General features: G+C 42.6%; 1 protein-coding gene across 9 annotated transcripts in view; it reads left to right on the plus strand.

The window, feature by feature from the left end:
- The first annotated feature begins 2,369 nt into the window (after nucleotides 1-2,369).
- The window catches only part of LRRC49 (leucine rich repeat containing 49), a 69,699-nt gene continuing 49,664 nt past the window's right edge, over nucleotides 2,370-22,404 (plus strand). For 4 of the 9 annotated variants that reach the window (XM_080980709.1, XM_080980714.1, XM_080980712.1 and 1 more), the window contains exons 1-9: nucleotides 2,370-2,564; nucleotides 4,881-4,943; nucleotides 7,057-7,144; nucleotides 8,013-8,207; nucleotides 10,015-10,105; nucleotides 10,979-11,182; nucleotides 16,207-16,273; nucleotides 18,594-18,737; nucleotides 21,249-21,310. In XM_080980709.1, coding sequence (XP_080836835.1) covers nucleotides 2,385-2,564; nucleotides 4,881-4,943; nucleotides 7,057-7,144; nucleotides 8,013-8,207; nucleotides 10,015-10,105; nucleotides 10,979-11,182; nucleotides 16,207-16,273; nucleotides 18,594-18,737; nucleotides 21,249-21,310 — 1,094 coding nt within the window. In that variant the 5' untranslated portion in view covers nucleotides 2,370-2,384. The other 5 variants (XM_080980710.1, XM_080980711.1, XM_080980715.1 and 2 more) reach the window with 5 other exon arrangements.

Genomic DNA, 22,404 nt, shown 5'->3' on the forward strand with positions numbered 1-22,404 from the left:
CAGTAAAATGGTGATGTGATTCAATCTAAACCAGTGTCAAGTGAGAACATATCGGGCAAAGCCCCTCAACTTCATATAAATGCTCAAGGGTTTGAACTGGCAGCCACTGACAGGAATGAGCCCTTAGGGTCATAGTGGACATCTGAAGATGTTGACCTAGCTGTGAGAAAGGCAAATTCCATGCTATCATAGGAAAGGAACGGAAAATGCAACTGCTGATGGAATGCAATTACACAAGTTGATTGTACAGTCGCATTTGGATATTGTAGAGCTGGCAAACATGGTTCAGAAAAGGGCAGTGAAAATGATCAAGTGGGACATTTTTGTTCAGAGAAAAGACAAGAAAGAGGTGACATGATAGAAGTTTATAAAATTATGCCTGGCAGGAAGACCAGGGATGGAGAAAAGTTTTTCTGCCTCTCATAGCGCTACAACTTTGGTACCTACTTATCTACTCGCGATGGTATGCTTTTGAACTGCTAGGCTGGCAGGAGTTGGGACAAAGCCACAGGAGCTCACCTCATTGTGTGGATTTGAATTGCTGACCTTAGGATCATCAAGCTCAAGAGGCTTGATGGTTTTGATGACTTGGAAAGCTGTCTGCAGACGGACGCCGGAGATGAGCGCTGTACCCCATAGTCAAATTTGACTAAACTGTCCAGGGGTCCTTTACCTTTACCTACAACTTGTGGACTTTCAATTAAGTTGAATGTTGAAAGATTCAGGACTGATAAAAGATAGTACTTTTTCATATAGTGCATATTTAAACTATGGAACTCCCTCCCAGAAAAGGCAGTGATGGTCACCAACTTGGAAAGGCCTGGACCAATTCATGGAGGAGAGGTCTATCCATGGTTGGTAGCAGCGATGGCTGTGCTCTGCCTCCAAAACTGAAGGAAGCAATGCTTCTGAGTACTCCTTGCTGGAAACTACAGGAGGGGAAGCAGTTCTTGTGCTCAGGTCCTCCTTGTTGTTTCCCACAGGCATCTGGTCAGCTACTGGGAGAAGAGGATGCTGGACTAGATAATAGAATAGTAGAGTTGGAAGGGACTCCAAAGCTCATCTAGTTCAACCTCTTGCAGTGCAGGAATCTCAACTAAATCCAGCAGATTCTTCCAATGTCCTTAAATAACGCAATGGCATCTTCTCCAGATGCTGCTGAAGCCCAGCTCCCCCATCCCTGAGTATTGGCCACGGAGGCCAGGGCCTGATAGGAATCCGGCAACATCTGGCAGGCCACATGTTCCCCAGCCCTCGCCATAGGGGTGGAGCAAGGCAGGTGCCTCATGCAACCCACACCTCCAGCTTCCATGTGAATGTTGCTAAAAGGGTAGTCAGGAGGTAGTGAGGTGTCACCTCACTCCCTTTGTGACTTAGCTGGTTGCACCTGACATTTGGCCGCAGGAGCAATGCCTCGACCTCTTCCACATGCGCTACATCAGGAAGATTCTGGGCATCACATGGCAGGACAGAACTACAAACAAAGATGTGCTTTTCCAAGCTCATGTTACCAGCATGCTTGCACTTCTGTCTCAGAGACATCTATGCTGGGTTGGTCATGTCCGCAGAATGGAAGATGGCAGGATCCTCCAGGACCCGTTCTGGGAGGGGAGATGGCTTCAGGCAAAGATGTCTGCCAACATGACAAGAGGGCAGGCAGCATTAACCCTGTCATGTGGGAATCCCTGGCAGCACCTGGAGACAGACATGTTGTGACCACAGGAGGAATGACCCCTGAGAGGAGTGTAGAGAGAAGAAATTCCCTGGTGCATCTGCAGCGGCACAAGCGGATACCTTCATCTGCCCCAGCTGCAACAAAACATGTCTCTCCTGTATCAGTCTCCCCAGTCAAAGCTGGTGCTGTAACCTTCCAAGTGCACTCCTCCTTTATCACCCGAGACAGATGGATGCCAACAACAATTTATTAAGTTTAATGGCCTCTTTCTCTTGCAGCGGGCAACAAAACTGCTAGCATATTTTCCAAGCTAAGCAGGGTGCAGCATGCTTTTGAATTAGATGGGAGACTGGCACGCGTCAGTATTCCTGCATTGCAGGGGGTTGGACTAGATGACCCTCGGGATCCCCTCCAACTCTACGAGTCTATGATTCTCGGGGCGCCTTGACAAAACCGAAAGAAAGCCCTGCGCTCCCACTGAGAGCGTCCCCGTGAAGGCCGATGTCTTTAAAGGCGGCGGGTAGCACTCCAGGATGGTGATGGACTCCAACTCCCATCAGCCTCAGCCAAGCGCTGCCGGCGCCGAGGGCTGATGGGAGTTGGAGTCCAGGAAAGTCGAGCGGCCCCGCCCCGGCAAGTTCGCTTCGAAGCCTCGAGAGAAAGGCGGGAGCGGGAGGGCGGGGCCTTGTCCGGAAGCGCCGCGGTTGCTATGGCGACTGCCGGTGGCTTCCGGCCGAAGGGGAGCGGGAGGAGGCGTCCGTCGCCCGGAGGGGTTTGGGCGCCGCCGCCGCCGCCGCGGGAGGAGGAGGAGGAGGAGGAGCCCGTTGCCATGGTGCCCAGCAAATGCCGGCCGGCCGTCGCCGGGGCCCGACCGGGACACGCCGTCTCGGTAAGCGGGGGCGGGGGGGGCGCCTCCCTCTCCAGAGCCCGCTCTGAGGAGACACAAAGGGAGAGGCAGAGCCGCGCCTGCGGGGGGGGGGTCGCCTCACGGGCCCTCCTGCGTTCGTGTATTTAACGCTTCTGAATCCATATATTTAATAGTCATCTACCTATATAACGTTTTCTCATCCTTATTTATATGGATGCAAAAACAAGTGCTGGAAAAAGGCAGGATATAAATAGAATAATAATAATAATAATAATAATGCAAATGAATGTAATAATAAATACACATACATCTATATTTCTGGTTATTATGTGTGCACTAGTGGCCAAAATTGTAGAAACCTTTTGGGAAAAGTGTATTTCCGAGGTTTGATGGCATATAACACCACTTATTTTTGGAGTAACACCATAAAATTATATATCAATGGAAAGCTAATTTAATGAAGAATGTAATGCAATAACTTTTATGAAGGATTATTTATTACAACAGCAGTCATAAAAAAGAAATGTGAAACACATAGAAAAAATGAGATATACAAAATTTTTCACCATGTCAGTTAATATTTAGTTTGGTAACCTTTAGCTTTAATTACGGCCTTACAATTCCTTCCCATGCAGTGAATCAAGTTTTTTAGTTCTGCAGCTGTAATAATGTTAAACCAAGATTGAATTATTGCCTGTATTAATTGGGTTTTATTGCTGGGTTGGATCTGACTAACAAGTTTCTTTAGTCGGCTCCATAGATTTTCAGTTGGGTTAAGGACTGGGCCATGTATTTCTGGGCATTTACATTCCCATTAATGATGCAAATTCTGCCCACACCTTTTGCTGTCCTACAACCCCAGATCATAATGTTAACTGAGTGTTTCACGGTAGATGTAATGCAAGTAGGATGTAAATCTTCTCCAATTCTTCTCCTCACATATTTCATGCCATCACTACCAAGCAATGAGATTTGGGTCTTATCATTCCAAATAACACTGTCCCATTGTTCCGCTGTCCAGTTAACATGCCCAGTTTCCTCTTTTGAACCTTTGTTTGAGAGATAACGATGACCTTTTCCTTGGAATTCTAGCATTTAGACAATATTCCCGCAGTCTGTGTTGAACAGTCCTTGCACTCAACTTCACATTACCTTGCACCATGTCATCTTGTATACACCCAGATGATTTTCTTCTGTCACATAGGCACAGTCTCTCATTTCTTCTATCATCACTTGCTGCTGTGCACCTTTTCCTGCCTTCCTGATTTTGTAGTGGCTGAGTCTCCTGATACCTCTTCATAAATTTAGAAATGCCACCTTTGGTTAAGTTTCCACCAATTTTTCTTCTAATTTCTTCATAACTGTACCCTTGTTCACTTAATAGTACTATTTCACATTGCTTTCTGGGTGACCAGTCAACTCTTTGTGCCATTTCTTTAATTTTATTACGTTTTACAAGCTCACTAAATGGAAGAACACAAAAGAATCAACCAACTGAAAATGTCCTCCTCTCATCTCCAGTACATAGCATCAGTAGCTGAATCCTACTCTGACATTGATTGAATCATTGCCAAAACAAGATGACACCTGATTGGCTCTCTAAACCCTCCTGCTCATTGGCTACATTCAAATGAAGGAAAGCTACTGCATATCAACCTAAGCAAGTTGTGCTTCCTTTTTTCTGGTTACTTGGCTATAACTTTTGATAGAATACAGAAAATTGAACAAACTTTGTTGCATTACATTCTTCATTAAATTATCTTTCCATTGATTATATAATTTTATGGTATTACTCCAAAAATATGTGGTGTTATGAGCCATTAAACCTTGGAAATACACTTTTCCCAAAAGATTTCCACAATTTTGACCACTAGTGTATGTTATCACCTTCATCTGTAATTATTATTATTATTATTATTATTACTGTATTATTATTATTAGTATATCCCACCTTTTTTCCTAATAGGGACTCAAGCCAGCTTACAACTAAAATAGAAACGTATTTTAAAAAAATCATTAAAAACAATTAAACAGTAAAATTCATATAGTGACCACATACAGATCATTATTTATGTTCCAATTTTTATTTCCATTGCTTTTAAATTCATACATATCTATATGAGGTTTTAATCTTTCTTTAGCATACATTGGAATGTTTGTTATATGACATGTGGTCAAAAACTGGTCACTGGATGTGGTGGCAGATTCATTAGCGATCTTCCATCTCTTATTTCAGATTATTAGATTATACAGTGTATCTGATTTTCTAGCATTCTTCACCTTCTGTTATTTAAATTATATATTCCTGAAAGTTATTAATACCGCTTCAATTTCCAGGCCAACAATTATGGGCTTCAGCTGGTTCTCCAGAGTACATCAGCAGCAGAAAGAACCAAGCCTGTGAGACCTGATTTTTTATTATTGAAATACAGCTGTACACAGTTGTCCAGTGTATTTGATGTTTTGTGTCATCAAATGATAGAGTACAATGCTTTCAATGAAATTTCCCATATGATTTGTAACTGTGCATATGATCTAATGTAGCCTTTGTCAATCTAGTGTCCTCCAGATGTTTTGGACTACAACAATCATTAGCCCCAGCAAGTTTGGCAGTAGTGATTGGAGCTGATGAGTATTGTAGTCCAAAACATCTGGAGGGCTCCAGGTTGACAATGGCTGATCAAATGTTTGATGTTTTATTGTGTTTTATATATTTTGTTGTCACCCTGTGAGTTACCCTGAGTGGCTGGGGCAGTCCAGTCAGATGGGCAGCATATAAATATAATAATAGTAATAGTAATAATAATAGTGATCCAGGACATGAAAACACACGTATCTATATACGCTACATCACTGGTGAGAATAGCCAGCAGCACTTCACCTGGCTACTGATTTTTATTGCCTCGGTAGGTGATCCAGGCAGGGCACATTGCTGCCAACTCCTTTTTCAATTTCTTTACTGGCACCACTTGGTTGTCTTTTAAATGTATACTGTATCTATGAGTACACAGCCTCATATTAACCGTGTGCTCCAGTAAATCACTCCTTTCTTTCAGTTACCTATCTGGGAACAGCTTAATAGATATTATTAAGATATCCTGTCTGCATGTCTTTAAAAAGAAGCATTCAAACGCAATGCACTAATGGTCTATCTGAGCAGCATGAGGCATAGCATTAAAGCAGCTGTTTAATATACAGTGGGCCTACAACTTATGTGGGGAGATCGATTCTAGGGGTCTGTGCTGAATTGCAAAATTGCTCAAATTCAGGAAACCCAGGAACTGCCCCCCAGAACTGGCAGCATCCCAGAACCCTTGCGTCTCCTTCCCAAAGCCCAGTAGGTGAGGTGCCACCTTGCTTCCCAGCCTCTGGGAAGGAGGTGCAAGGCTTCTGGGAGCTTCCCAGGGCCCTGCCATGATCTCCCCAAAGCATGGTAAGCAAGGGAAATCCTCTGGGTGTACATGTGTGTCTGTGGAAATAAATAAACAAAGAGAGACTGCTCTCTGTTGCTTATTTATTCCCTCCAGATAATGTTGCGATTGCGCATGTAAAGTAAAGCAAATTGCAGATTTACTGTACATCTCCTTCTCTGTCCCAAACTGTAAGGGAATCCCACATGCACAGTGAGGCATTGACTGCCCCCTGTTGTGAATATTATGAAATGTGATACTGACATAGAAGTGTACATTGGTATTCTACATCATACACATGGTTGGTTATATGTGTGGTGAGGGGAAGGGGTACAACTTAATGTAACTATGGATAGGACAGTAGGAAGCTGAAACAGATTGGTCCACTTATATTGTCTTTGTGTGTATTGTCTACATCAGGCACGTCCAACAGGTAGATCGTGATCTACCGGTAGATCACTGGACGTCTGTGGTAGATCACTGGTAGATCAGTGGCTCCCCCCAAAGAAGCTCAACAAGTTTGGTTCCCCTGAAAAAAGCTCAGCATTCTTGACCTGAACCCCTTAAAAACTGGGCTTTCCTCCTCCCTAAGAAAAGTTCAACAACTTTGACCTGAACCCCCCAAAAGGGGGTAGATCACTGCCAGTTTTTAACTCTATGAGTAGATTGCAGTCTCTTGGGAGTTGGCCACCCCTGGTCTACATAGACCACCGCCAGCGGCTCTCCAGGATCTCATGCAGGGGACTTTTCCACCCCTCCCTGCAAAGCTCTACCATTGAGTGATGGCCCTTCCACATATGGAAGTAGTTCTCTGTATCCAGTTTCCTGTGCCTGGACTGAACTTCCCAACCACACCAACATATCATTGGGCTGTTATATGAAATTTCCAGTCTACATCTGAAACCAAGGTCACAGTGCAATCCTATCTATACCTGTATGTTCAGAAGTAAGTCCTACTGAGTTAAGTGGAACTTATTTCCAGAAAAATGTGTGTATGATTGCAGCCTTATTACAGTCCCAATACATGCAGATCCACGTTTTTCTTACTTTCTCATTTGTTTGCATTGACGTATAATGGTTTGTTGTAATAATTTCTGTTGCAGCTTGAGTTCAGATTACACAAAGAGCAGCCGTATCTTCATAACAGATTCTTGCAGCATGATCTTGAAAAGAACTATCCAGGAAAACAAGGTAACATTGTGAGACTGACTCCTCTTTCTTAAAGTTTGCATGCCAACCATGAAAAGAATAAATGTTTTTACAGCTGTAACATATTTTCATTATTTGTAATTTAATTTCTCACTGTTTCTTGAAATAGGTAGCAAAGCTGTCTGCAGGCAAACCATAGATTTTTTTCTAGTTTAGGACCACTTTGAGATCCACACGGCAGATACAGTTACTGTGAATTTACTGCTGTTGCATTGATGTTGTCTGCAGCAAACACATAAAAGGGTGGCTGACACACCCAGTGGGGATGTGTTGGGGAGCCCCAGTCCAAACAGGTTCTTAAAACTTTTACAGGGGCTTCCAAAGTCACAGGTCATCCACATTTGACATGCATGTTCTAGGAAATACTGGTGTTTTATTATTTTGGTGTTGTGTTAAGCGTTTGTATTTGTATATACGTTTTACATATGTATGCCGCTTTGAGTCACTGGATGTAGTAAGCAGTGAATAACTGTAATAATAATAATGATCTGCTTGATGAGGGGGATAGGAGATGATCATTCTAGCTCTGCCCCTGACTGCAGTCTCTGTTTCTTTCCATGAGTTGGAGGGGTAACTTCCATACTGTGGAGCCTTTTCTACTCATGTAGGCTCTCTCCTATGCATGTAGAAGTTGAGTCTATAACACATGGAGGGAGACTGTGGTCATAGCAAGTATGAAAGTTTGTGAAATTCTCATGTATAGCTGATAAATTATAGCATACCTGCTGATTTCAAAGGGACTTCATCCCAAGGAGTGGGATGTGCCAAGGAGTGCAAAGGACTGCAACTGTAGTTCTGTATTTTGATGAGCAGCACTGTCATAACCCTTATATATATATTTTCCCCCCAGCCGATGGAAGATTAAGTCCTTTATCACGCAGTAAAAAGTTGTATGTCCCTGTAGCACCAAATTTTGCAGATATTCCCAGCATGGAGGTGAAATATGGTGCAGGCTCTCTGGCAACATTTGGAGATTCCTCCTTTCCCAACCCTTCAAAATACAGACTTCAACAGGGCTGTCATAATGCTAGTCCAAATATTTCAGGTAAGTGATGAGCACTGATGTGGTGGATAAAGCAGGCCTCCAAACATTTGGCGTCTGTTGAAAGACAGGTAAAGGAGGACATGATAGAGGTGAGCATGATGTGGCTGATATGGAGAAACAGAAATGTTTCTATGTTTCATAGAACTAAAACCCAGTAGAACTAGAACCCAGTATGGGGCATCCAGTGAAAGTGAATGGTGGTAAATTTAGGCTGGACAGAAGGAATTTTGCTATTGCAAGACGTTGTGAGGGTGACCAATTTGGATGGCATTAAAGGGGGATTAGACAAATACATGGATGGTAAGGCTGTCATTGGTAACTAGCCACGATACCTGTGTACTACCTTCATTATCTGAGGCAGTAACTAATAAGTACAATTATTAGTTGTATCCCACTACCTTTGGATCTTCTGATAAATTGAATGAATGAATAAACAAACAAACAAATAATACAATTATTATTGCTAGGTTTCATGCTAGGCATGAAGCTGGGTTGAACGTTGGGCATCTGTGTAAAGATCTCAGCCCTGTTCTGTGCCTCTGCTCCTCTTCGCATAACGGGCACTGCATCTTCCTTTCCACCTTTCTCATATCTTCCAATGCTTGTTTATTCCAGTTCATATAATATTTATATTCATCAGTATTATATTTAATTATTATAGTTAAGTAATATATTCAAGTCTTCCATGGATCTCTCCACCCCAGTCATGCTTTATCCTTAGAACAATCCCATGATGCAGGTTAGACTGATAAATTGTGATTGGTCAGTAAGATTCATGACCAAGCAGGGATTTGAACCTGCAGCTCCCCAGTCTGGCACTCTTAATCCAGCCTTCCCTAACTTGTAGTCTGAAACATTAAGAAGGCACAAACTCCCATTAGCCCAGGCATAGGCAAACCTGGCCCTCCAGATGTGTTGGGACTACAACTCCCACTGTCCCTAGCTAACAGGACCAGTGGTCAGGGATGGTGGGAATTGTAATCTCAAAACATCTGGATGGTTGAGTTTGCCTATGCTTGCATTAGCCCCAGCCAGTGTCACCAGTGACCAGGGATAATGGAAACTATAGTGCAAAACATCCTAAGGTTGGGGAAGGCTATGGAGTTATACCATGCTGGATCACATTATTATTATTTTTATCATCATCATCATCATCATCATCATCATCAATGTTTTTATTTAATGTTATGCTGGAAACACAACCCCACATATCATAAATGTAACATACATACCCTCACAGTTATTAATTTCATGGTTGCTTTGGCCAGTGCCTATAAGCCTTCAAATGCCTGGGGAGTGAGACAGACAGATGCGCCTCACCAGGGAGGGTATTCCACAGATGGAACCACCACCAAGAAGGCCCTGTCATGGGTCCATGTGAGCTGGGCAGCAGTTAGAGGCAGAACTACCAAGAGGGCCTACATGCTGATTGTAGCTATACACTTAGATGCATAGTTTGCCCTGCCCAACAAGAGGAATAATATTTCCACAATAACCCTGACTTCTCTTTCCTGTATAGTCATGGCTAATTTGGACCTTATAAGCATAGATATGAAATTAGAATATACATACTTGCCTTCCATGTGCCATATTGCCATGTCACTTACAAGCATTTCCCAACAAAACTGCTTCCGACTGGCGCATAAGGAGCACATCCCCTTCCTTAACTCTGGCATTGCAACCTTGGCATCAAGTCTCTCATGTTTGTTGCTAGAGCTAGTTAGGCACGTGCATCATTGGACAGTAAAATGGTAATATGTGTGTTTTTTAAAAGTTAAATTCCTTTAAATGTTCATTTTTCTATTAGATAATATCACTTATGGGAACACTGCTTTTCCCCTAGTGCACCGAACTGCAGAAGAGAAAATGCAGCATTCTGACAGGCTGACCCTTGAAAGGTAAAAATAGAATTGGTGGGTGATGCTTTTCACAGTAATGTACATGTTTACATAGAAGGTGTTATGATATCATATCACACATACTCATAGGATTGCAGCCTTAGGCCACAGTCATAATCCCATTTACCTGGGAGTAAGCCCCATTTGAATTCAGTGGTACTTATTTCTGACTAGAATAGAATTGCACTGTTAGTCTGTCTGGGAAAATCATGAGCAGTGGCTAGTATTAAGAACTTCAATGGTTTTATTCCTATGTACATAAAAAGGTAAGGCTGCACAACCCCCACAGGAGGATTTGTAGTGCCATATCACAATCCTGGATTTCCATGAAGTTGGGGTGGTGGAGGGAAACAAAAGAGAAGGAAGGTTGCACAACAGCAGTGGACACGGCATGGGAGTGAGAAGGGAGAAACATCGAGGGGTGGGGAAAAGTGGTGGTTAAAATAACCGCAAAAGGTTGAATAAAGCAGGGATGGAGAAAGCTGATAGAAAAATCATGGATTTAAACAACAGCGGAAGTTTGAATAAAGTACTATGGAATATTTGAGGGCAAAATGTTCCCTCAGAACGGGAGTTTACCTGTTTGGGAAATCAGGTCCTTTGCATTGCCACTTCCCCCTGGTTTTCTGGTTTTTTCTTTTAATGGGTACTCATGGCTACAGTGCATGCTCTGTCCTCATTGCAATCTTTTTGAATTCCTGATATTTTTGTGGTTTTGAAAACCTTGGACTTCCCCTGAGTATGCTGATACCTCTACCTTTTTTCTCACTGCTTCAGTCATGCCAACACTTTGCTTGAGTTTGCTTTTAGAAGTGATTCCCTGTGTTTGTTGTCACCTGTACTAAACATTTCTTAAAACTTTCCCCCTTCTAGACAAAAGCTGACTGTTTGCCCAATTATTGATGGAGAAGAGCACCTTCGTCTGCTGAGCTTCCAGCATAACTGCATAACACGGATCCAGAATATCTCTAATTTGCAGCATCTTGTTTTCTTAGATCTGTATGATAATCAGATAGAGGAAATCAGCGGCCTTACTACACTAAGGTCCCTCCGTGTCCTTTTGTTAGGAAATAACAGGTAAAAAAGGGAGGGGACCTTGACATACTTAAAAAAACACTTTTCTAGTGTTCTCTGTGAAACTTGCATAGGGTGTGTGCACTGTAATGTCAAATAAGTCCCCCTACGGTTGGCAGAGACGGAATGCAGCATAATCTACTTCTTATTGTTTGGCAATCACGACTTACCTAGCTGTCTGCTTGCAAAGTCAAAGCCAGCCCTGACTAATTTGGACATGTGACAATACAGAGGTGACTGTGGTATCAAACTAAGGTACAGAATTTGTGGATATGAGAAAAAGAATAGCAGTTTTGCCAATTTGTTCCCCAAGCAAGAACACAACCTGGGGTGAATGCAGACTGTAGATTTTGAAATCTCCATAGGTGTACCTTGAAACGAACCCTCAAAAGTCACTACCTCAGCTGCCAAAATATTATGGTATGTTTATTAACCTTTCAACTTCTCAGAAGCATACAAAGCCCAGGGCAAGTGGGAACATGGGCTGCCAGTGGGAAGGAATGTAGAAGCAAATGGAGTAGACTGAATTGGTCGGCTGTTAGACAGAGACCGTTAATGTTGGGCCAAATTATGTAATTATACACACACAGGCATGCTTTGCCCAAATTCAGTGCATGACCTGTGCTATCAAAAGTCTTGGCTACTTCTACAGTACAGTGAAGTGTAAACTGACAACATGGGTGAAACTGAACCTATAAATTATCGTATTTTTCGCTCTATAGGGTGCACCTGACACCTGACCATAGGTGCACCTAGTTTTCAGAGGGGAAAATCAAGGGAAAAAATATGATTCTTCCCCCCCCCCCCAGCTCTGGGAGCAGTGGACAGGCTGCACGCAGCCTGTGCCCTTCTCCCAGACCTCCTCCCTGCTATTGCGGGAGGTGGGGGAATTCCCCCATCTCCCGCAAAAGCCCAGAGGAGGGAGAAGGGACTGACTTGGCCAGTCAGTCCCTTCTTCCTCCTTGGGGAAAAGCCCCCAAGAGCGGCGCACTCTTTAAAGGCTGCGTGGCTCCTGCGGGCTTTTCTACGAGGTGGGGGAATTCCTGTGGGTGCTGCTTTCCCCCACTGCCAGCCTCAAAACCAGGTCAGGGAGCAGCACAAAGGCGTCGCATGCCTTCCCGCTGCCCCCCAAGCTTGTGGGGCTGGCGGTGGGGGGAAGCGCTGCTTTCCCCCACCGCCAGCCTCAAAGACCAGACTCTCCTGGCTTCAGCAAAAGCAACGCGAAGCCTCCGGAGCGCAGGCTTCAGAGGCTTCGCGCTGCTATCGCGGAAGCCAAGGAGCCTGCATTCGCTCCATAGGACGCAAACACACTTCCCCTTAATTTTTGGAGTGGAAAAAGAGCGTCCTATAGAGCGAAAAATACGGTAAGTCTCTTTGCAGACCCCATAAACACAGCAACCTCCCTAATCAGAGAACTCATTACATTTGCAATGGTGTTGGGCCAACAGGTGAATTTTGCAAAGTTGGAAGCTATGTGCTTCAGCACCGCTCCTCACATCCAAAAAGAACTCGCTAACGCAGGCATAGTCAAACTTGGCCTTCCAGATGTTTTGGGACTACAACTCCCATCATCCCTAGCTAACAGGACTCGTGGTCAGGGATGATGGGAGTTGTAGTCCCAAAACTTCTGGAGGGCCGAGTTTGCCTATGCCTGCGCTAACGCCACCAAGGTAAAACTTTGCCACACCAAGTTCAGAAAGCTAGGGGTACAAATAACCAGAAACCTCAATAAATTATAGCTCCACAACTACAACCTCTTGTGGTGACAAATTAACAAAGACCTAAAGAGATGGAACAACATGAACTTCACTCTCTCAGACAAAATAGCCATGATCAAAACGATCACCCTCCCAAAACTAACCTACCTATTCCAAACCCTCCCAACCTGGATTCCCCCAGCCCAACTCCGTAAATGGCAGAAAAACCTACACTTATTTATTTTCTCACACAAAAAACCAAGAATAAGCCCCAAATACCTGCACCTCCCCTCCTCAGAAGGACGATGGGAAATCCCCAACATCGAAGCATATTATATTGCCAACCAAGTACGTCACATAATCCCATATATACTAGAAGATGAGACAAAACAATGAATACACCTGGAGAGGGACACAATTGAAAATACCTGCACCACAGCATACCCATTCCTCCCAAACGGAGGAAAATTCCCACAACACTAAACAGGTGCACACAGACCATGCTTAAAGCATGGAAAGGTAAACTGTCCCCAGCCCCAGCCCCACTAATTCCCCTGGCGTACCACCCATTATTCCATCACACAGCACAAAACCTCCAGATAAAAACCTGGCAAACCAAAGGCTTATATCACCTAACAGACTTCTATCAAAATAACAAACCCTTATCAACACAAGAAATACAAGACAAACTAGAAGACACCCAAATGCCCTGGCTGACACGCCACCAATTACATGCCCTTGTAAACAATCCAGTAGTAAAATCAGCAGCAACTAGGCCCCTGACAACCTTCGAAAACCTTCTCCTAACGACAAAGGGAAACGGCAAAAGGATGGTATCCGCAATATACAAAATACTACTACAAAATCCCACAAACCCCCTAGACGTAATCAAAAAACAATGGGAAGACGGCATAGGCTATGAGATTAACCCCACTCAGTGGACCAGAATTTGGTCTAAACCTTTCTTTAAATCCATATCAACGAAAAGGAAATAACTCACTCTGAAACTCACAGGTGGTACCTAACACCGAGGAAATTAGCACTAATACACCCAGGAACCTCATCAAAATGCTGGAGAGAGTGCACCTCCACAGGCACATACTTCCACATGTGGTGGGAATGCCCCCAAATCCAACTATTCTGGACAACAGCCATATGAGTAATATGCAAAATAACTAAGCAAGTATTAGAAATCACCCCAGAACTGGCCCTACTAAACATCTTCCAAGACAGTAATTCCCACTCACATCACAAAGAACTCATCACCCACCTACTCTCAGCAGCCAGAAACATCATAACCAGACACTGGAGGAACCTGTCAGGAGTAAGCATGGACCAATGGTACCAAGTAGTATGGGAAACAGCCTTACGAGAAAAATTAACCAATCAACTGAAACTGACACGGGGACAAATAGAAGAAGACGCCTCACCCCGGTGTGGCTCCCTTTTATCACATATACAGCCCAACAAGACAATGACAAGAATCCACCAATAGCATATGAATCAATATGGCTAACCTGATCCAAAAACACCCAGCCACCCCACTCACACATGGAAACAACGACCACCACAGCCAACCACAAACAACCACACCCTAGGCCAACCCCAACTTCTCTCGCCACCAAAGGAACACAAGTGAATAGTAAAGAGAACCAGCACAAGCGACGCTGACACAAAACCCCACATACATTAAGTAAAATAGAAGCATCACCACCTGACCCCACCCCACTTACCGTTCCACCCACCTCTTTCCCCCTTTTCTTCCTAATGTAACACTAATGTCTCAACAAATGAAACTGATCTGTAGAAAATGTAACTTGGAAAAAGAGATATTGCATATACTTTTGTAAACCAATAAATCTTTAATAAAAAAATACATTTTTAAAAAAAATGGTGAAATCGACAGCATGCATATTTCAAGACCCTAATAAGCTCTGCAAATTTTTTTTCCAGTTGATGGCAGAAATGTACATATTGGCTTTGAATAATAAAAAATAATAAGAGTAAGATTATTACTATTAATATCCCTCTGGGTGGCATATAGAATATAGTGGTACTTCGGTTTACAAACGTAATCCGTTCTGGAAGTCTGTTCTTAAACCAAAGCCGTTCTTAAAGTGAGGCGCGCTTTACCTAATGAGGCCTCCTGCTGCTGGTGCCCTTCTACCATTCGGCTTCTGTTCATAGACCGAGATAAAGTTTGCTAACCGGAACACTACTTCCGATTTTGCAGAATTCGTATACCGAATAGTTCGTAAACAGAGCTGTTCTTAAACCGAGGTACCACTGTATATAAAAACATCATAAAACATTGAACAAGTAGAAAAACAGAGTATCTTATACCAGCTTGCACTCTGCTAGAGAGCAAGCCAAACTATACATGATAAAGACTCCATACTATCTGAGAATATCGGGGCTGGGATAGCCTAGGAGCAGGAGCTAACCTCAGAAAGAGTCCCAACTTTGCCCTGCCAGCTTTTCCCTGTCTTGTGTGAGGGGAGCCTGAGGAAATCGTCCTCCTTCTGTGAGGCTCCCTCCCCCCAGCACTGCAGAATGGCACACCACCTCCCTAGGAGTGAGCAGCTCCTGCAAATCCCAACATTTTCCTCTGAGACTCTTTCCAAGCTTTACTCACCACTCCTGCTGGTCTCAACCGGGAACCGGGTGAGAGTGGAGGAGAAATGCAAGATCCTCTTCCACACACTCAAGATGCCTCAAACTCGGAGGGGAGGTTGTTCAGTTGCGGCTATTAATGCAAGTCTGAATATGGGACAAACCACAAGTAACTATGAATTAAGTGGGGCTTTCTTCTTTATTTACTTCTAACCACCCTTGGATTGGAGGAGGGTGAGTTCCTGGTGCCAGTCAGGAACAGATTGCTAGGAGATTCATAATTTCACTCTCCTTTATTGGAATGCTTAATACTGCAAGAAGTCTCAGAAGCTGCTGTTTTCCCAAGTTTGCTGTTGCATCTTGTCCTGTATCCACCTTCTTGCTAAGCACTCCACTTCCAGAATCCATACAATTTCAAGCTGGTGTACGGAGGTCTTCCCTTTTTTTCTGCCTCTGTTCAGCATGTTGGCTTTACCATTTACGTTAGCAGCAGGGGTAGATCTGTGGTTGAATCCCACTGTCCTTGCCTTCACATTGGGGACCTGTGTATGCTGGAGGTTCTGGGATGCACTGGCATTCTGCTTGGGATTAGATCCTCAGGTGGTTGGTTATGCTGGACAGAAGCCCATAGTAGATTAAAGCCTGGGCAGGGGTCAAATGGGAATAAATTTCCCCTCCTTGAAATAAAAATACTTCTTGAATGCTTGAATGTTTCAGAATAAGGAGAATATCAAACCTGGATAACCTTGTAAGCCTTGATGTCTTGGACCTTCATGGAAATCAGGTATAATGTGATAAATGCTTTTTCAGTTTGTACCATGGGGTACCTGTTGCTGTCTTTTTAGGTGTAGTGCTGCTTTGCATCTCCCCTTTGTTTTCATGAGACTTGCTAAATTGAAGGAACTTAACTTTGCATAGTTTTTCAGAATCTTACATTGAGTTAATTATGCCATCAGCCTGTGGAGTCTAGTGTATCATTCATTTCGTTAGGGCTGTCAGATGACTAGATAACCACCTGCTCCTTCACTATATTGAAGAGTTAAAGTGTTTGGGGGCTTTTTATTTCGAAAAAGACATCCAGTGGGTTGGGGGAGCACACCTAATGTTTACAAAATCAGATGCCATCTTATTAGGACGTCCATCCGACCTTGTAGAATCTGGGCCTTTAGTGTGGTGGGACATTCTCCTCGAAGTATCCTTCCATTACTCTTCAGGTGCCATCTCTCTTTTCTGTGCCTATCAAAGACCCTCCCTTTTCAACAAGCCTTGTAAGGGGAAAATCTATCTAATCTGCGACTGTATTGGATTTGAAACTGTTCTGACATATAAAATTGGTTTGACATAGGGAATTTTTGTAATTACCTTTATTGATATTTTCACTATGGAATCACTTCAAGTTATTTTTTGAGAAACGATTATTTAGTGGAATCAAATAAATGAAATAACTGATCTCTCCTGTAGGTGACATATTAATAATGTTATCATGTTGATTCATTATATTTGTACAGTTCTGTGCTTTTTAGCCAAGATTGTTGTGATCCACTAAATGAATCAGTTAAATCAGTCATTTTGGTTATTTGGTCTACAGACATTGAACATCAAACATATGTTATCAAGACAACCACAGCAGAGAGAAAATGCATATATGTGCACACAAATTGTGCCTTTTAAAATAATAAAATGTGTGAACAGTCAGAAATAGTTTAAAATACATAAAATTTTGATTGACCACTTTTTCCATTTAGTAACTAACCTGGTTTTGATGGCTATGGTGAGGAACATGGCTATATTTTCTGTGACCTTATGATTAGAGTCTGCCATTAAAATTGCAACAGAACCCACCTGACTACCAAAAAGTGTTAGTCAGTTCATGTACAGGGCTGGCATCAAGGATCAGCAGAGTTGAGCACCTGCTAAGGGCCCATAGGAGGCTGATGGAGAAGAGTTCCCTCCTGGACCTGTTGCAACAAGCAGGCTCACTTGCTGAGGGACAGGGTGAAGGCGAAGCATGGAAGGTGTCTTGCTCAAGAGCCCTCCCCAGGAAGTATTGGGAGCAGCAGTGAACCCTGGGCCTGGCAGAAATGGCAGCCCACCAAAACATGCAAAACTGCCCATCAATTTATTCAAAACAATAGGGAACGATTAGATTTCTCTTGTGTCATCATACAACAAGGCCGGCCAAAGAAGTTGATTTCTAGTAGGATCAGGGTAGAGAGAAGAAGATCCCTCTTCACACAATACATAATTAATTTATGGAATTTGCTGTCTTAAACTGTATTGATGGTCACTGGCTTAGATAGCTTCAAAAGGGATTAACATTCATGGTGCTTTTTACTAAAAGGAATTCATGTGTACAGAGGGGAGTATCCTGAGTATTAGTTGTTGGGGAAGGATGAGTGAGAAGGATAAGCTGAGAAAATCATGCTTAATCTTGTGTGTGCTCAAACCGTACTGTAATATTTGAGCTCTGTTTCATCTAATGCTTTGTTTCTACTTTAGTTAACATAATTTTATAAAACCATATATGTGTGTGTGTCTGTGTGTAGATCTATAGATAGTTTGTGTGTGTTTTAAAAAGGAAAGAAGGAAAGCTGTGATAGGAAGGAATTCCATTAACACTGACAGAAGAAGTTCATAAATAACATCTCTATGAATTCTTCATGAATCCCAGATTTCTGCTGTTCTGATAAATGCTTCTGCTCTTTTGAAAGGAGGCACTGCAGGGACTCCTAGCAAGAGTTCCAGTCTTCATTCTTAGCCACTTGTTCCTGTTCTCCATTTCTGTGTGATGTCAGCTGTACTGCTTGCTAACCCTATTATTTCAGTTATTTGCTTCTTAAGTAGTTGGTGCTCTACAATTAACTTATCCTTTGCATGGTTGCTTGGAAGTAAGTCCTACAGTGCTTAGTGGAGCTTACTCCCATGTAAGTGTGCATAGGGGTGTGACCATAAACATTTCACTTTTTTACCTCCATAAGATCCGGAGGCACAGTTCAGGCTTAGAAGAGAAGCTGCTTGTTTAATGGTGTCATTCTTAGAGGGGGGAAAGAAGAGTTGGGATCAACTGATACAATCCTCATTCTTCCTCATCTTCTCTTTTACAGATTGCTATCATAGAAAATCTCCACCATTTAAGTGACCTCAGAGTGCTGAATCTTGCCCGGAATTGCTTAACATACATTGAAAACCTGAACGGACTAGATTCACTGACGGAACTTAATCTTAGATATAATCAGATCAGAATTGTGGTAAGTGAACTGAATCCATTTGCTCTAGAAAAAAATGCTATAATTTGAATGAACTATATTGCTTTTGGAATTTTAAAACAAATTTGATTAAAAAAAATCAGTTTGTTTTGGTGGATTTTTTGGGGGGTATCAATGTATATTGTCATGTATAGTCTTCAGTTGAAGAGAGAGCCTATGAATACATATTTTGCAGGAGATCTATAAAGTGATATACCTAAGGGATGTTTGAATTGCTGCAAGCCTTGGAATCTTAAGGTCATGGAAAGTCAGGGCAGACAGAAGGTGTCTGACGGCCATTGTCTGAACTGTATTCTTGAGTAAGAAGAGGGAAAGCTGAAGGTTCTAGGCAAGGAAGAGAAGCAGAGGTTAGATATCCATACACCAAGGAAAGGAAGAGGTTTTGGGAAAGGAGGATTGCAGAAGAGCATGGCTCAGAGAAAAGGGGTGGTGGTCTGAGTTGGACAGCAGGGAAAGGCGAGAGAGAGAGAAACACCCCCCCAATAGTTAAAAAATTGTTTAATTAGCCAAAGACCTGGGAGAAGAGGAGTGTTTTCGCTTGGCACCTAAAGATATGTAGCAAAGGCTCCAGGCAAGCCTCCCTGGGGAGAGCATTCCACAAGTGGGGAGCCACCACAGAAAAGGCCTGTTCTTGTGTTGCCACCCTCTGTACCTCTCACGGAGGAGGCCCATGAAGAAGGGTCTCAGATGATGATTGCAGGGTCTGGATTGGTTCATATGGAGAGATGTGGTCCATGAAGTCCATTTGAGTAGAAAATCAGCACATCAGAGAGGGACAAAATTGTCCAGGCCATTCATTGTTGTGATAGTTTTCTCCTTGCTGGCAGTGTTTGTTTTTCCTCTACACTACAGTGTTCTAAGCTGGTCCTGAGGATCTTATAACATTAAGAATTTGGTATTAGAGTTTGCCCGTTTTCTTCTTCCCCTCTTTGACCCTTTTCCCTTTAATATCACAGCTTTTTAGATTATAAGCCTGAGGGCAAGAACTTTTTTTATTTGTAAGACACTCTGGGAGTTTATCCAGCTAGAGAGTTGGGGGTATAAATAGATTGAAATTGCTGCATTGTCTGTTAGAATCTACCTTTTGCTACATTAGCCATCTAGACTGTGCACTCAGGACAATTGTTTAAGAAGCAACTAATCCTTGTTATCTTGAGCATAGACCTTGTGGTGGTGAGAATGAAACATCTGCATGACAAAATGAGTCTTCCTTTTCACATTGTGTAGGGAAGGGGTTTTTGTGTCTTCCAGAAAATCAACAATCTTGCCTATCATGATGTGGGTGAGAAACACCATGGACTGGTCCATATCATGACCCACATATTTGTCCCGCTCCTGAAAGCCAAGGAGACCCCTTGGTTATTGTTTTTGTATGTTACTATGTTATACATTTTTGTGTTTTTATATTGTAAACTGCCCTGTGATCCTTGGATGAAGGGTGGTATAGAAATTTAATAAATCATTGTTATCATTATCAACATTATCTTGGTGTATTTGTATCCACTCATTGCAAGTTGGAGAGTTGCCTCACCCACTGAACTAATCTGTTTGGTGGTGGCAATGGCAAAAATAAACGTCTCTGACTCATGGAAGAATTGGATGGATTGTTAAAGTGATGATGTTGTTGTTGTTGTTAATAGTAATAATAATACAGTGGTACCTTGGGTTAAGTACTTAATTCATTCTGGAGGTCTGTTCTTAACCTGAAACTGTTCTTGACCTGAAGCACCACTTTAGCTAATGGGGCCTCCTGCTGCCGTTGCGCCGCTGGAGCACGATTTCTGTTCTCATCCTGAAGCAAAGTTCTTAACCCGAGGTAATATTTCTGGGTTAGCAGAGTCTGTAACCTGAAGCGTATGTAACCTGAAGTGTATGTAACCCGAGGTACCACTGTAATAATAATAATATATACCTTCCCTGTGTTCCCACAAAGGCTGTGCATTACAAACTGATAACCATTTTGTGAGATCTGGAGTGCATTTCTGTGTTGTCTGTGGTGGGACTCCAACTCGTTAAGCTACTTGAGGAAGCAGGGAAATGTCTGCAGAGCACATTTCAGTATTGCTTGCTGCTGGTTGGACAGCTGCATGCATGAGTTAGCACTTTGATGCTTTAGACAACAACATGACTACAAAATTGGATTTTATTTTGCTTGCCGTTTCATAGCGGTCTGCTTTCCCCTGCAGCTGAAACCCTGAGTCAGCACCTCAGTTCCTTTTTTGAGAAGCCTGCTCAAAAAGAGGCCAGCATCTACTGCCGCTGCGTCTCCCCTCTCTTTTGCTCAACACTTTCTGTTGCAAGCAGTCCAGCTTATTTTCCAAGAGGATCTATGCACCACAGAGGGATGGAGCCGCGTGTTCGACATCAGTTGGCACTGCAGCAAGGTTACAGTAAATTGCAGTAGGCATGTTTCATCCTCCAGAGAAGCAATAGAGCATGCTGTCCTTCAGATGCTGAATTTGGTGTTTTCTCTCTCTCTCTCTCTCGTTCTAGAAAGATGTGGATACTTTGCCCTGCCTCCAACGTCTCTTCCTCAGCTTTAACAATATATCTCGGTAAGCAGAAACTGCTGGTGGGCGGGGAGAGAATCTGTTTGCTCTCTCAGTGCCTCACTTATTACCACTATCCATTTAAAATTAAATATTTGCCAGTGGTTACTTTTGTCTGACTGCTAGACAAATGATACAGTATATGGAGAAAGAGAACAACTATGAACCCAAAATTTAGCAAAACATTTAATCTTTTTTTCTAAGTGCACAGAGAAGAAATGTTTCTCTTCTGTTTTAAAATATGTCATTACCATACTTAAGTAGAAAGCCCAGATATTGATACTGCAGAGTCAAAGTTAATCTGAATTAGTTTGTGAATCACTATTATTCTCATTATTTTAAAAATGCCCTAACTGGGTTTAGATTATACAGCCTGTTATATTTGCTCCAGAGTGTCATGTAAACTGATGTCTCTTTAATTGAAGTTACAGGCTTCCATTTGTGCAGGTCATTGAGCATCCTTTTTTTAGTTACTAAGATGCAGCTTGTTCCTTTCTATGCTATGCTTCAACCTAGTTATGAAATCAGGAGTAAAACACCTTTTTTTTAAATAAGAGCTGCATTTTCTGAATCTTATTCTCCCCACCCCCTCCTTTATTCTGTTTTTATATAATTTTGGCTGCAGCATTTAATTAAGCCTGTTTTCAAAATTAGCGAATGTATTCTTTCCTGGATGCACTTCCCCCTTGATCACAATTTAGTATGTCTAACATCCTTTCTCAGAGGCAATTACGCGTTGCAGCGATTCCTCACTGCAGGATATTCAGCCTGGGATTGCAGCAATTACTCACACATTGGGAGGGTGGGGGAGGCAGGCAAGGGGTTTTAATTGCTCTCAGTGGAATTTAACCACGTGGAACTACTGCTGTTTGTTTTATTGTGCTTATGTTCTGGAGAAGTGGAATGGGGAAGTGAACTAATTGAAATAAGTGAAAATGGTAACTCTTTTGTTGTGAAAGTGTTGCTTGTTGGCTGCAGTTTAAACTATGGAAGGATATGTGCCACTTGCTGGGTAGAGTTTTCAGTACTTAAGAGTTTATGTATTGCAACAGTGCTGAGAACCTGAACTTCACATTCAGTGTATATCCTTCCATAGATTG

Source organism: Podarcis pityusensis, assembly GCF_964106645.2.
Source record: "Podarcis pityusensis genome assembly, chromosome: 14".
Taxonomy (NCBI): Eukaryota; Metazoa; Chordata; class Lepidosauria; order Squamata; family Lacertidae; genus Podarcis; species Podarcis pityusensis.